The sequence below is a fragment of the Carettochelys insculpta genome, chromosome 3, assembly GCF_033958435.1.
Source record: "Carettochelys insculpta isolate YL-2023 chromosome 3, ASM3395843v1, whole genome shotgun sequence".
Lineage (NCBI taxonomy): Eukaryota > Metazoa > Chordata > Testudines > Carettochelyidae > Carettochelys > Carettochelys insculpta.
The window spans coordinates 43,092,286-43,105,931 of record NC_134139.1 but is presented as its reverse complement, the minus strand read 5'-3'; the positions used below and the strand labels follow the sequence as shown (position 1 = coordinate 43,105,931).

The 13,646-nt window shown below is 37.2% G+C and overlaps 1 protein-coding gene across 1 annotated transcript in view; it reads right to left on the bottom strand.

The window, feature by feature from the left end:
* Positions 1-13,646, bottom strand: part of BIRC6 (baculoviral IAP repeat containing 6) — a 328,895-nt gene that overhangs the window by 261,879 nt on the left and 53,370 nt on the right. The window contains 8 exon segments of the mRNA XM_074989697.1: positions 394-491; positions 838-969; positions 1,086-1,247; positions 1,548-1,678; positions 3,083-3,258; positions 3,565-3,696; positions 7,556-7,687; positions 11,396-11,556. Of these exon segments, the coding sequence (XP_074845798.1) occupies positions 394-491; positions 838-969; positions 1,086-1,247; positions 1,548-1,678; positions 3,083-3,258; positions 3,565-3,696; positions 7,556-7,687; positions 11,396-11,556 (1,124 nt within the window).

Below are 13,646 nucleotides of genomic sequence, written 5' to 3'. Positions count from 1 at the left end.
TTATCAAAGAGCACAAACTATTTATGTACGTAGAAAAGGTTCTCAAAACTGTGGCAACCAACCACGTTGAGTGTGATCTAATTAACTACTTACCTAAATAAATCTAACCAAACTAAATGATCTTGAGGCCTCTATAATTGTTTAATCAAACCCTCGTGGTAACACTTGGCATCCTGCTTTATAGAACAGCATTATAAAAATTAATCTCTAAATATAAGTGGCACATTTATGAAATGGAACATTAATAATGGGTATTTTTATAGGCTCGTCTAAAGCACTACTACAAAAAGTAATTCATATTAACCAAATGGAACTTGTTTTTCTATCAAAAAGGAGCGAGGGAAAACATATCTATACATGATGTCTACGATAGCACAAATATTTTATACATACCACCAGTTGCAGCAGCAGGTAAAAAAGATATATTGCCAAGCAAAGCCTTCAGAAGAACAGATCCAAATCCCTGCTGATTTGGGTCACATTTACCATTGCTAGCAAAAAAACAAAAAAAAAACAAAAAAAAACAAATACGCTATCAAAGTTTATATTTTGTTCTTCTTGCAGTCCCAAAGCATTACGATACCACTGCATTAAATGTATTAACATATTGTGATGTAAACATATTTCCACTAGGGGAAAATAAAATTAGTTGAGACAGGCTCTGTCCTCCTTTTTAAACATATAAGGGTATGTATACTCAGCTGCATTACTAATAGGTTAACTTTCCTAGTTTCCACATGAAATATTTAACTACAAGGAATAAACAAAAACAAATAAACTCTGGCTAGAATTAACCTGAGAACATCTATTATACAAACTCAGAATGAATCGACCAACCTTATGCATAGTGCCAGAAACCGTGCACATTTGTGGGCTATGCTCCGTCCTGCTTCAAAGAAGCAAACACGTACAATATCAGGAAGACATTTACGTGTTTTAGAAAGCAGACTCTCATTCCCGTCCTTGGAGCTGTTTTTTAAAAAAAAAAAAAAAAAAAGAACTTTGGAGAATCACGTAAACCTTTACATTTAGGAAATTTGATACGGAAGAGTAACTACATAATTTAATTGAAATCTCTCTTCTACCTGCCAGGTCCATTTGACTGCACTCCTGCCAGCCAACACAAGGTATCTAACACGAGGCTTTGAGCATGTTCTGTACTAAGACCATCGTCTGTCTTTTTGCAAAGTGTGTTAAGAAGTTTTTCATGGAATTCTGAAAACTGTAACATGGCACAGCGTTGAACTCTAAAGGAGAGATTAGTAAGAGAAAAAGAAGTTGAACTGTTCAAGTAAAAACTCAGTATCAGAATAGGTCTAGTTATACATATTTATGATATTCTTAAACTGAAAAAAAATCAGTTTTTGTTATCCCTTTACAATTTACACAGTATGAAGATTTAAGATCCATATACATCATTTTAGATGTTTAGATCATTGTTCTGTCAACTAAATTTAACAAACACCCACTTTTGGATGATGATTTGTAATAAATAATGAAGTTAAAAGGCTAAACATTTAAATAAATTTACAGAGAGACAGACAAACCTTTCTTTAGAAACAGAAGTTTTTTTAAATCTTCGAATAGTTACAGAAACCTCTTGAAGCAAATCACACCCTCTCAAATTATCTGATTTTCGTGAAGAATTGCTGGCTTCGACTTTATTGGATGACTTTTCCTGACAGGTCAGAGGGGGAAAAGAAATCTTTAGTTTCAAGAATTACAACATTGATGCTTATTTCATTTATTCATCTTATTCAGATCAAAGTGCTGTGTAATTTACATTCTGAAATAGTTAGTACTTGTTAATAGTGCATAGACAATGAGTATATTCTAGCTTTTTTTTAAAGCTAAAAATAAGTTTTGATTGTGCCTTAAAAATCTCTAGACTCAAGAACAGATAGACTGTAAAAAGGAGTAAGTTCCAAAAATAAAAACCATCAGCTGAAAAAGCCCTGCTGATGATTTGTGCAAGGGAGCCAAGAGGTGACTCCTAATTTGTTTTAATTCTGTGCTGAGGGTAAAGACTGAGAAGAAATTTCAGATAGGTTTACTGAGGGCCAGCCACGTAATTGGCTCTGTAGGACGAACAATGGCCCCTCCCCACAAAGCTAGACAACAGTTCAGACAGAGAAATACAAGAACAAAGTACGAGAAGCTGGTCAGATCTCAATGCAGTTTTAAGTAATATTATAGGTGGAACACAGAGCTTTGCTACTATTAAATTTGCCTGAAACTTCTCATTCTGAGACACCATTGTCAACTGATAACTGCCAAACATCAATAATTTCTGCTAAACTTTTCCTTGATGGTGTCCACTTCAGGGTGAATTTTTTTTTAGAAAAATTCAGACAACACTCTATCTGTTCTCTAAGGACGAGATGAGGGAAGAATACATTATTTTGCCCATGTTAAATTCTAGCACCCTTTTCTTGGTCACACTCTACTGCTCTCATGCTTTGGAGCGGAAGCTTGAAATTTGACCTTCTACCTCTTGCTGTTCCTGTGCAAAAACTGCTTCAGCCTGGGACAAAGGAAGATTTTTCCCTTCAACTACAGCTCTGGGTTTTGGCTGGCTATGCCAGGTCTGGGCACCTGAACTGACAGCATACAGATCTGTTTCTTCTGTGTTTTGCATGGCCTGGCAGCATGGAGGATGAAAAACACAGAGGGGACAAGAGTCAGACCTGCACAGGGCTAATTCTACAACTTTATTACAGGTTGAACCTCTCTGGTCCAGCACCCTGGGGACTTGACCAGTGTTAAATGAGAGAATTTGCCAGACCATGGACGGTCAATATTGTCTAGCAGCATTACCAACACTTCCACTGTTTCATGGCCCCTTAGAAGACATTTATGGGTATATTAGATCTAAATAACAGCACAGAACACTAAGAGCCAGGCCTAGAGGCTGCAAAGATAGTTTATGGGACCACGGGAAACTTGGCCACACCTATAGTAAGTGGACATCAGTTAATTAAAATCAGGTCAGGCCACAGATGTTGCTGGACAAGAGTATTCCAGAGTACAAAAGTTCAACTTGTACATAACATATAGCTGCAACAATGTTACTATTCAATACCTTGCCTGCTGCAACTTTTGCCAACAGTGAAGCCAGAGAATTCCCTTTACTTTGAGGTTTTAATGATGGGATCCTTACAACAGGCCGGATTCCACCATTGCAGACTTCTTCTGTTCCTCTGTCATTCACAGCTTTCACATGAATTAAAAATGAACGGTACTTGCCCCCAGCCATACCTGGAATAAACGAAAAGTGAAAATCTTGATCTGTAGCTGTATCAAATTGAAGAGATTTTAATTTGATGGCTAAAATTCACAAACTGCCTTTGTTAGGTGAGTGGTTTGTTTTGTTTTTTTTAAATAATCTGGTATAAATTCTAGGCATGAAAAAACAGTCATTTAAACATAGATTCAGATGGTATAAGTGGTCCATAATTAACAAGGTCTTATAGGAAATTTATCTGATAAATCCTAACCAAGATTATCCAGTACTATGGAATTGAGCATATTCTATTAATGTACATTTTAGATAATATAAATTACCTTTAACAAGCTTTGGACTTGTTAATGTCAACATTCCAGCATGTCCTGACAGGTCAAGTCCAGCAGCCAGCCACACTGGACCACACAGTATGTCTTCTTTATGATCTTCTAAAAATGGACACAACCTAAGACCTTCAAAAACACAACATAATTTCAGTAGTATGAATATGGACTGATCAAATAAGATTAGGTTAGAAAATAAGTTAATTTTCAGAAATTAAATGAGTTTATATTAACCCTCAATTTAGACTAAAAATTAGGTGAGCCGAAACCTACTTAAGACATAACTATAAGCCATGTTCTAGTCAAATTATATACTGCTAATTTCTATAAAGTTCTCAAAGTACTGTTTACAGAAATAGTGTACGTGTAACAGCTGATACTCTGGAAAGATCATCAAAACACAAGTTTACAGCCTGTAGAATGGTGAACAGACACAGTCATTTAAGCCACAACTATCACAGACCCTAGTTTTAAAAAGAAAACAAAAAACATAAGTTTGTTAGATTTCTTTAGCAGCAAATAAGAACATTAATTTGAAAAAAATCAGCCAAAATAAAGGACATAGGATCACTCACATACAAATACTTAGAACCCTTTGCAGATACCAAATTTATTCACAGATATATAAGCTGCAGTGCTCTATCTAGAATGTTAAGAGGGAGAACCAGGCTCAATGGCAGCTTTCCCTGGTCAGGCTAGTCTGGAAGCATGCAAACTGCTGAGCCTGGTGCATGCCCCAGTGGTCAGGGTTGCGGCAGTACAGCGAGGCCAGTGGACCTGCCTGTGTCAGATGCTAGCTACTGTCAGGGGCAGATGAATGTGCTGTTTCTCTCACTGCTACCATTCCTAATAAAGTCCTGCAACTTCTCAGATATCCTCTTTATTTCTGCGAACAGCCATGTCCTCAGATAGACATTTGGCATTTGACCAGGGCTCTACACATAGCAAAACCATTCTTGATGATGGGCAACATCTGCATTACAAATATTCATTTTCCATATTACAAAAACTTTGGAAAAAGAATGGCAACAAAAGCTGATACTAGCAATAAGACAACAGAAGAGTTTCAGAGAAAAATGATGCAAGCAATTTTTATTTAATGAAGTTGAGAGAAGGTCAATTCCTATGGCAAAACCCATGTTTCTGTATATATTTCCATAGCACCTAGCACAATAGGGCACTTTGAACCATACTGGGATGTTCAAATGGGATCTCAGTGTAAATAGGAATTGCAATTACTAAATTTTTACACACACTATTAACACCTGAAGTATAAAATTATTTTAAAAGAGATAATCATGGAACAGGCACACACTAATCCAAACTGCATTCTAATTGCTGCTTCATATAAGAGTATACAATATTTATTTTTTAACCAATTGAGGCTGAACATATCAGTGTCAGCCACAAAACAGACCATAAAAATTTCCGTGATGTTTACTGAAACAATCGGAACCCTGGCAACAAGATTAAAATGGTACTTTCCATTCATGTGAAATCATAAAAGTGAAACTGTTTGATGTACTTTTAACCTTGGCTCAGTCCTTATTAGATCCAATTAATGCCTGCATCAAATACAGTCAGAGATGAACATTTAAAGTATGAAAGATAAATTCATAACTTATTAAGAAAAATAAATTATCCTTTGCCACTTATCCATAATGTACGAAAACTGATGCTTCAAAATCTTGACTGTAAAGTAAGGGCTTCCTGCCACCAATCCACCTTGCTGTTTGGGTTTACCTACTTGGTCACAAACAAACAAAAAAAAAAATGGTACTGTTCCAGCTCACTACTTCTAGAGAATTCCAGGCAGTAGAATACAATCACAGATGGGATATCTTAGTGGATCAAGAATTCTGTGTTGCCCAAAGCCATAGAAGACAATATCTGAGGTAGGTTGAGAAGTACTGCCAGGAAGATTCACCCACAACTATTTCCAATTTGGGGATAATCTATACCTCCAAGTCAGCAGCACTGCTATGGGCAAGTGCACGGCCCCACAATATTTTTATGGCTGACCTAGAACAATGTTTCCCTAGCTCCCATCCCTGAACACTTCTTTTCTACTTATTTTATGTTGATGACATCAGAGACCCAAGGGTCTCCTGAAGGATTTCAACAATTTCCACCCCAACATCTATCTCAACCTCGACCATGCCACACAGGAGATCCATTTCCTGGACACTACAGTACATGCCAACAAAGGTAACATTAATATCACTCTACACTGGAAACACACTGACAGATATTCTTACCTACATGCCTCCTGCTTCCATTCATGACACACACGATCCACTGTGTACAACCAAGCCCTAAGACACAACCCTATCTGCTCCAATCGCACTGACAGACCAAAAACTACAAGATCTTTATCAAGCACTTGTGAAACTTACTTACCCACTTGGGGAAGTAAGGAAAGACTGACAGGGCCAGACAAGTCAATTACTTCACAACAGGGACAACAATGAAAACAACAGATCATCACTTGTCATCACCTGTAGCCATCAGCTTAAAAACCTCCAGAGCATTATTGACAATCTACAACCTATAATGGAACAAGATCCCGCACTCTCAGAGGCCAAGAATGATAGGCCTGACCTCTACTACAGACAGCTGCACAACCTCAAGAAAATACTCACCAGCAGCCATACATCGTACCACAGAAACACTAACCCAGAAAACTATCCCTGCAACAAACCCTATTGCCAATTCTGTCCAAATATCCCTATACCAACACCACCACCCTTGGATCTAACCACATCAGCCACACCATCAGAGGCTCGTACACCTGTACATCCACTGAATGTGATATAGGCCATCATGTTTCAGCAATGCTCCTCTGCCACGTACACTGGACAAGCCAGACAGTTTCTGTGCATACATACATCCAACATCAGAAATTGGAATATGCATAAACCTACAGGGGAACACTTTAACCTCCCTGGACATTCGATGATGACTTTAAAAGCAGCCATTCATCTACAAAAAGATTTTACCACAAGATTACAGAGAAAGACATTTGAATGGGAATTCATTTGCAAATTCAACACATTTAGATAGGCCTTAACAGAGCTCTCAACTACCTTATGCATTATAAGGGCAATTTCCTCACCTTAGATATTTGCAGGAATGGCACACATCCTGCTTAACTTAATTTGCTCTTCCTACTGGTCCTTTTAGTGACAGGTAACCCCCTTTTCTTCCCCTCCCTGCGCTTCCCCACTATATTAACTCTGAATTCTAATTGTTTACTCCAAAAGTGGTTCTTACTCTTGAAAGCTAGTAACCTGATACATTTGTTAGTCTTATTATTTGTGAAAAACTGAAGTGAGGAATCAGAATTAACACAGGAAATGGAGAGATGGGCAGGGAGAAACACCCAGGAGACAAGCAGAGAGGTAAATATTTTCTCCCACCCTGATTTAATAAAACAAACCTAAATTTTCAAAAGGGTAAGAAAAAAGGCAAGAGGGGCAGATAGTTGGAGAAAGGGAGAATAGGACAAACATAAGACATTTTCTCTTATCCCATCCTAAAATTCTTCTCTGGTCACCTATGTGTGCACCTGCTCCCCACCACCAAAACCCTCCTTTACAAAACCTTCCCTTAACCCAAAACACATCTTTCAATAGTATCCTGGTTTTTTCTTTGATGATTTTTGCCTCCAACAGCAAAATATAGTGTGAGGAGTAACTGCCAACCATACTCAATAATGCTGACCAGCATAAACAAAGTATATGTATTTTTTATTTTAATTACTTGAAAATATTTACATTACAAGTTTTATTATCTGGCATTCCAAGGGAGGGATGCCGGATAGTCAAAGAGGTGCCCATCAGCTGGCCACACTCTGCCTGTCAACCAAATGTGCTGGTTATTCAGGTGTTGAATAACCGAGCTTTTACCATACACAGAAAGTCCAATGTGATCTCTGAACATTATTCTTGTCTTAGTTTCCATAGGAAAATAACCATATCAGACTCACACTGTGATTCCTCTATATCCATGTTCTGCATTTCTTCATTCAGCTCGACCCGTGCTGGTTTTCCATTTCTTTCCATTTCAATGTTATGAGCTGGAGATAGAGGAAAGGTGATCTGTCTATCTACTGCTGCTTCTGGAAAATAAAAATATTAGCAAGATTTGGTGAACACTGTAGTGTAAATGAAAACCAGAAACATTAATTTTCATAGCAAATTTACAATTTATATTTTTCATCAAAATTCATTGAAACAATCATCTCTACAAAGACTTGGTCTACACTAGGTAACAAAGTTGATCCAAGATATGCAATCCTAGGTACATCATTAGCATAACTAGAATTGATGCATCAGAATCAATTTTCTGGCCTTGTGTAGATCAGGGCTCTTCAGGCTCACATGAACATCCCTGACTCCACACAGTAGTGTGGAATACCAGGTTTGACAGCCGAGCCCAGAGCGATCAATTTTGCCGCATTTTCACAAGTGCAGCGAAGCTGAACTCTGGAAGATTGATTGTGGCACAGCAATCTTCCCTTAAGTATAGGCATACCCAAAAAAAATTCTAAAGCTGCCGGCAAGCTCCTACTAATACTAAAGGTAGAAGAGAATTCATTAATTTTTGAATGAATTTAGCCTTTGTCCTCTATTTGTTTGCAAACAGTTTATCACACTGAAGTGCATTTTTGACAGTTATCTCTACCAATATTCTTGACTGGTTCATTGCTCTCAAGCCATTATTTACGTTTGATAGGGAAATATAGGTGCTGTGTTTTTTAGTTTGTTTCTGTTCCCTCAACATGACTTCTACTACAGATACTTAATTTAATAAAAATCAAACCACCTTTCTGTAAATATTCTGTCATATCAGCATCTGATCAGTAAAAAAAAAATTCATATAACACCAAACATAAAAGAGTAATGCAAGGCTGTCGATTAATTGCAGTTAATTCACACAACTAACTCTATACTCGTAAGCAACAGAAAAACAATTGAAATTTATTAAATATTGTGGACACATTTCTAAATTTTCAAATATATTGATTTCTTTTACAACTGAATAAAAAAATATACTGTGCTCATTTTATAATATTCTGAAAACATCTGCACTGTAAAAATGAAATAAAAAGAGTAGTCTTCAATTCAACTCAAACAGATTGTAGTCCAATTTATTTATCATTACAATGTAACTTATAAATGTAGATTTCTTTTTGTTACATAGCTGGACTCAAAAAGAAAACAATGTAAAACTCTAGAACCTTTGAGTCCAATCAACTGCTAAGACAAAACAAGTTTGTTTGCCATTTATGTTAGCTGGGCCCATTTCTAGCTGGCATTGCAAGGTGCTCACGTGCCCCTTTATGCTACAACCACCATTCCAAAGGATATACCTCCATGACCCTTTTAAGAAAATGTTGCATTCATCCCATTTGTGACTGAACTCCTGTTCTGCTTTACCTACATTCTACCATATATTTTATGTTACAGCAGTCTCCGATGATGAACCAGCAAGTTCATTTTCACAGCAGATTTGAAAATACCCAAAGACTGTGCTAATATGAGAATTCTAAAAACAGCTACAACACTTGACCCAAGTTTTAAGAATCTCAAGTACCATCTGAGAGAGACAAGGTGTGGAGCATACTTTCAGCAGTCTTAAAATAACAAGACTCCAGAGCAGAAACTAGAGATTCCAAACTATTTAAAAAAAAAAAAAAAAAATCAACCTACTGGTGGTGTCTGACTTACACGATGAAAACAAATATGGATTGGTATGCTTATTAGATAATTATTAGGCAAAACCCATCATTAATATGGACGCATGAAACCACATGAATCTTCAGCGCGTCTGGCACACAATATTTTGCAATGCCAGTTGTAACAGTGCCATGTGAGCGAGGGAGATGAATATTTTAAGAAGTAAAACTGTTTCAACAATTAAAATATTTTATTTAAGGAGTTAACTGATTAAAGGGAGAGACTGGTGTTGGGTTCAGCTTGTACAGCAGGGGCTGATGACACCACCAGGACCTCTGTGGCTGGCGCTGTCACGGCTTGGGCCACTCTCGTCAGCCCGTACAAGAGCGAACTGTTAAGGCAAGTTAACTGGTAAGACTAACACTTACCAGTTAACCTTTTACTTCCCTAGTGCTAATGCCCAGTCTTACTTTCATATGACATTGTAAACAAGAAGTGGGCAGCATTTTCTCTAGCAAATTGTAGCCAAACTTCATTGCCTGAATGATTGGTTAAACAAGCAGTAGGATTGACCACATTTATAAAAATTTAGAGCTTATATTGTTTTATTTTTGAATGCAGGTTTGTGTGCACACAATTTTACATTTGTGAGTTCAACCTTCATGATAAAGAGCCAACACTACAGAACTTAGGTGAAAGAAAAATGCCCTTTTATAAAAAAAGGAGCAAGTGTTTGCAAATGAAAAATAAACAAAATGAGCACTCTATGTTGTAATTTAAATCAATATAAAAGCAAATGCAGAAAAGATCCATAAATATTTAAACTGGATTCTATTGTTAATTGTGCAATGAATTTTTAAATCATGACAGCCCTAACACCACAACTAAATCTAATTCAATGCTTTATTTAAATAAACATTACTATAACATTATTTACGCAGCTCTAGTTAAATTGCATTTAACTCTTCAGTTTCACTATTTGCAATTTTTTTTAATAAAGACAAATCTCAGAAGACAACCCCCAACTATTAAAGACCTAAGCTTGTCAGGATAAATGAGGCTGAACTATAATCAACAATCTCCTGCCTCAGATGAGGAAGAGTGCCTTTTTGAAAGATTCTGTCTATAAAAAGCTGTGCTGGATGCTCTGCGGGGGCGTTCAGTCAACATACAGGGCTTTCGGTTTACTGGGCAGCCCCGTTTGCTGAGCTTCCAATTCGCCATTCTGTCAAGAGCAAGCCAGGTGGTACGGCCACTCTCTGTTGACAGAGCAGACTGCTCTTTCAATCCACTTTAGTGTATGGCCACTCTCTGTTGACGGATGCTTTGTCGGAAAATCTCCTCCGACAAACATCTATTGACAGATGCTTCTAGTGTAACCACAGCTTAGCTAATATACTTTCCCCAGAGACACTGCTAATCTAGAATACTGCTCCCTTGGATACACAGCAGTTTTTCCACGCTATTCGTAAAAAAAGAACAAACAAACCAAACCAAACCAAACTCTTCAGTACTCCTTGATATCATTATTGAAAGCTATGAGATAAATAGTGGGAGTTTTCTGCTAATGTCTCTGAATTTGTTTTGTTTTTTCTCAAAACCCACAATCATACAACCTTCATTTCAAAGGACTTTTAGCTTCTAGAGGTTTTTGGTTTTGTTCACAGAAAGCCACTCAGAAGCCCTACAGGTATGGACACCTGAAAACTAAATTTCTATTATGATCTGGAAGAATTACCTATTTTTAAAAAAATCCTTTGACCTAGAAGAAAATTTCTTTTATACACTTCAGAAGTTTTTGTCATTTATGACTAATACAGCAACTTTCTTTTAGCACATTTACTGAATCAACTAATAAGACAACACATAATATCAGCTCAAACTGTTGTTGCTTTAGCTATACTTCTTCCTCCTTTAAACAACATTTAGGTTTTAAAATGTGTGCATATTTTGGCTATTTTAATTTTTTCCTCCTTTCTGCTCTCTGGTGTTCAATAAACGTTAATTTGGGCAAAGAAAGTAAAAATGCAAGATATGGCTATGAAGTAAATGTGACGTTATCTACCAATCGTCACATCTTCTCCAAATCAGTAAAAACAGCAGGTCTAAAAATTAACAAGTTGAAAACAGGTTCTCCCCCTTCTTACCATTAACTTTTCCTAAGCCTGGAGCCTTGTTTTTCAGTAAAGTCACTTGAATCTGTGGAATGTTTGTTATGTTTGAGTTCAAAACAAATTTGAAATCCACATGTCCAACCATACAGGCTTTCGGCAAAACCAATTCAAACACGTGTTCATCCCAGCTGTTGCTGTTGAGGGAAAAAATATTAGTCATGATGTTATGAAATGCCTGAAAGTTTTCTGCAACCAAACAAGTAGTAGCACCCATTTTATATTATGCATATACTTTTTCCTCACATATAGTGAAAAAGAGGTAGTTTTACATTAGACAGACAAAACTTCCTTCATATTCCCTCATTTTCCTCATGAATTGCTGAAGCAAAATGAAGTATTTTAACTATTGTTAACGTTGTTCATTTTACGTAGAAAACATTAAAAGCCAAACTGATAAAGATATTGAATCAATGTGTTTAGAAATAAGTAGTTTTGGAAAAGCACACAACCTTCTACTATCTGCATTACAATACTGTCTCCACAATACTTAGTCTCTCTTGCTGTTTAAGTCAGTATTTAGAACAATTAAAATGATTCATTAATCGGGTGACCATATCTCCCTGTTCCAAATACGGGACAGGGAGATATAGGGGGGAGGGGCGGCTCCTCCTGGCTCCACCAAGCGCCCCAGGGAGCCAGGAAGGAGGCTGCAGCTACCAGCCTTCTCCAAGAGCCCCCAGAGAAGCCACAGCTGCACAGTGCTTCTGGGGAAGCAGCAGGGACGCAGCCCATGCCCCCATACCCCACCTCCCTGAGACTTGGGAAAGTGACTCCCACTTTCCTGAGAAGCTGCTGGTGGAAGAGGTCAGGGTGGGGGGGAATGGCCCAAATATGGGACAATTCTTTCCTTTTTAAAAGTAAGCTGGGATGCCATTTTGGCATCCCAAATATGGGACTGTCCCACCTAATATGTTCATTAAACATCAGTTGTCTTTCCATTGTTAAATTGTACAAAAGCATAATAGCAACTGCCAGGCAATCTCTGAATTTGGCCTTCTTCACTAATGGTGTCAAAAATAGTCATTTTTCAGCAGCAACATGGCCACTACCGGAGACTCAAATTCTAATTTCCTTTCAAAATTTGGGAATACATTTGAAGATGTACAGAGGATGAGAAGTGTTTCTTACCAAGTGAAGAATCCTAAAGCTCTTCACAAACTGAACACACAGAAATGACATTTCTGGGATTGACCATGATACCTACTCATCACTAGAAATAATTCACAACTGTTTTGTTTTGGGATTTGGGGAAAACAAGGAGAAAGAATGATTGTTTCAGTTTAAATTTGTCTAACGATGCACAGTGAAAGATGTCCTCCACAACTGAAAACAGAATGTGAACATAAGCATGCAGAATACAATTCCTCATAACGACAGTATGTCCAGGATACCACAGTTAACATTCCTAACTCTACTGAATACTTAAGACTATGCATCTTAGGGCTCTGTCCTATAAAACATCTAACGCACCTCAGTCCTATATTAATAAAGAGGATGTTGTGATGACATGGATGAATTCAAAACATACTATATTGTGTAAGTGGCCTATCCATTCTAAAAGAACCAGTGTATTTAAGTACAGTAAATCCTCAAAATGCACAACTGCTAGTTAAGCACAACTCAAAATCCTGCCCGCGCCCCCCCCCCCCCCGGTTCAAACACCCTCCCCTTGAAGTTTCCTCTAATATCTTTTTTTCTTGGTATGACTGTCTCACAACAATCTATTTTCTCTATACCATGTTATTTTATATACTTTTATCATGCCCCATCTACTTGTCATCTTTTTAAGGTAATCCCAGTCTTTGCAATTTCTCTTCACCTAAATTTTTCTATGCCCACAATCATTTTCATAATCCTTCTCTGAACCGCCTCTAATTCTGGAATCTTGTTTCTACAGTAAACTCTTTCATATGCGGCAACCCCAGGACTAGGAAGTTGCCAGATATCAAATATTCTGGATAACAGAGGGGTATACCATGCAATGCATAGCACCAAAGAAAAACAAGATTAGATATTAACAAACAAACAAAAATGCAGGGTATTTTATTTACCAACAACAATAGTATTTTACACTGTGAATTTATATTGTATTTGCTGTATTTACTTTCACTATATTGCACGTATGGAAAATGTAACTAAAATGTTCTTATGGTTAAAATGCCAGATACGAAATAGTGCACTAGGAAAGGGACAGAAAGCAAAACTAAAACTATGATAATACCAC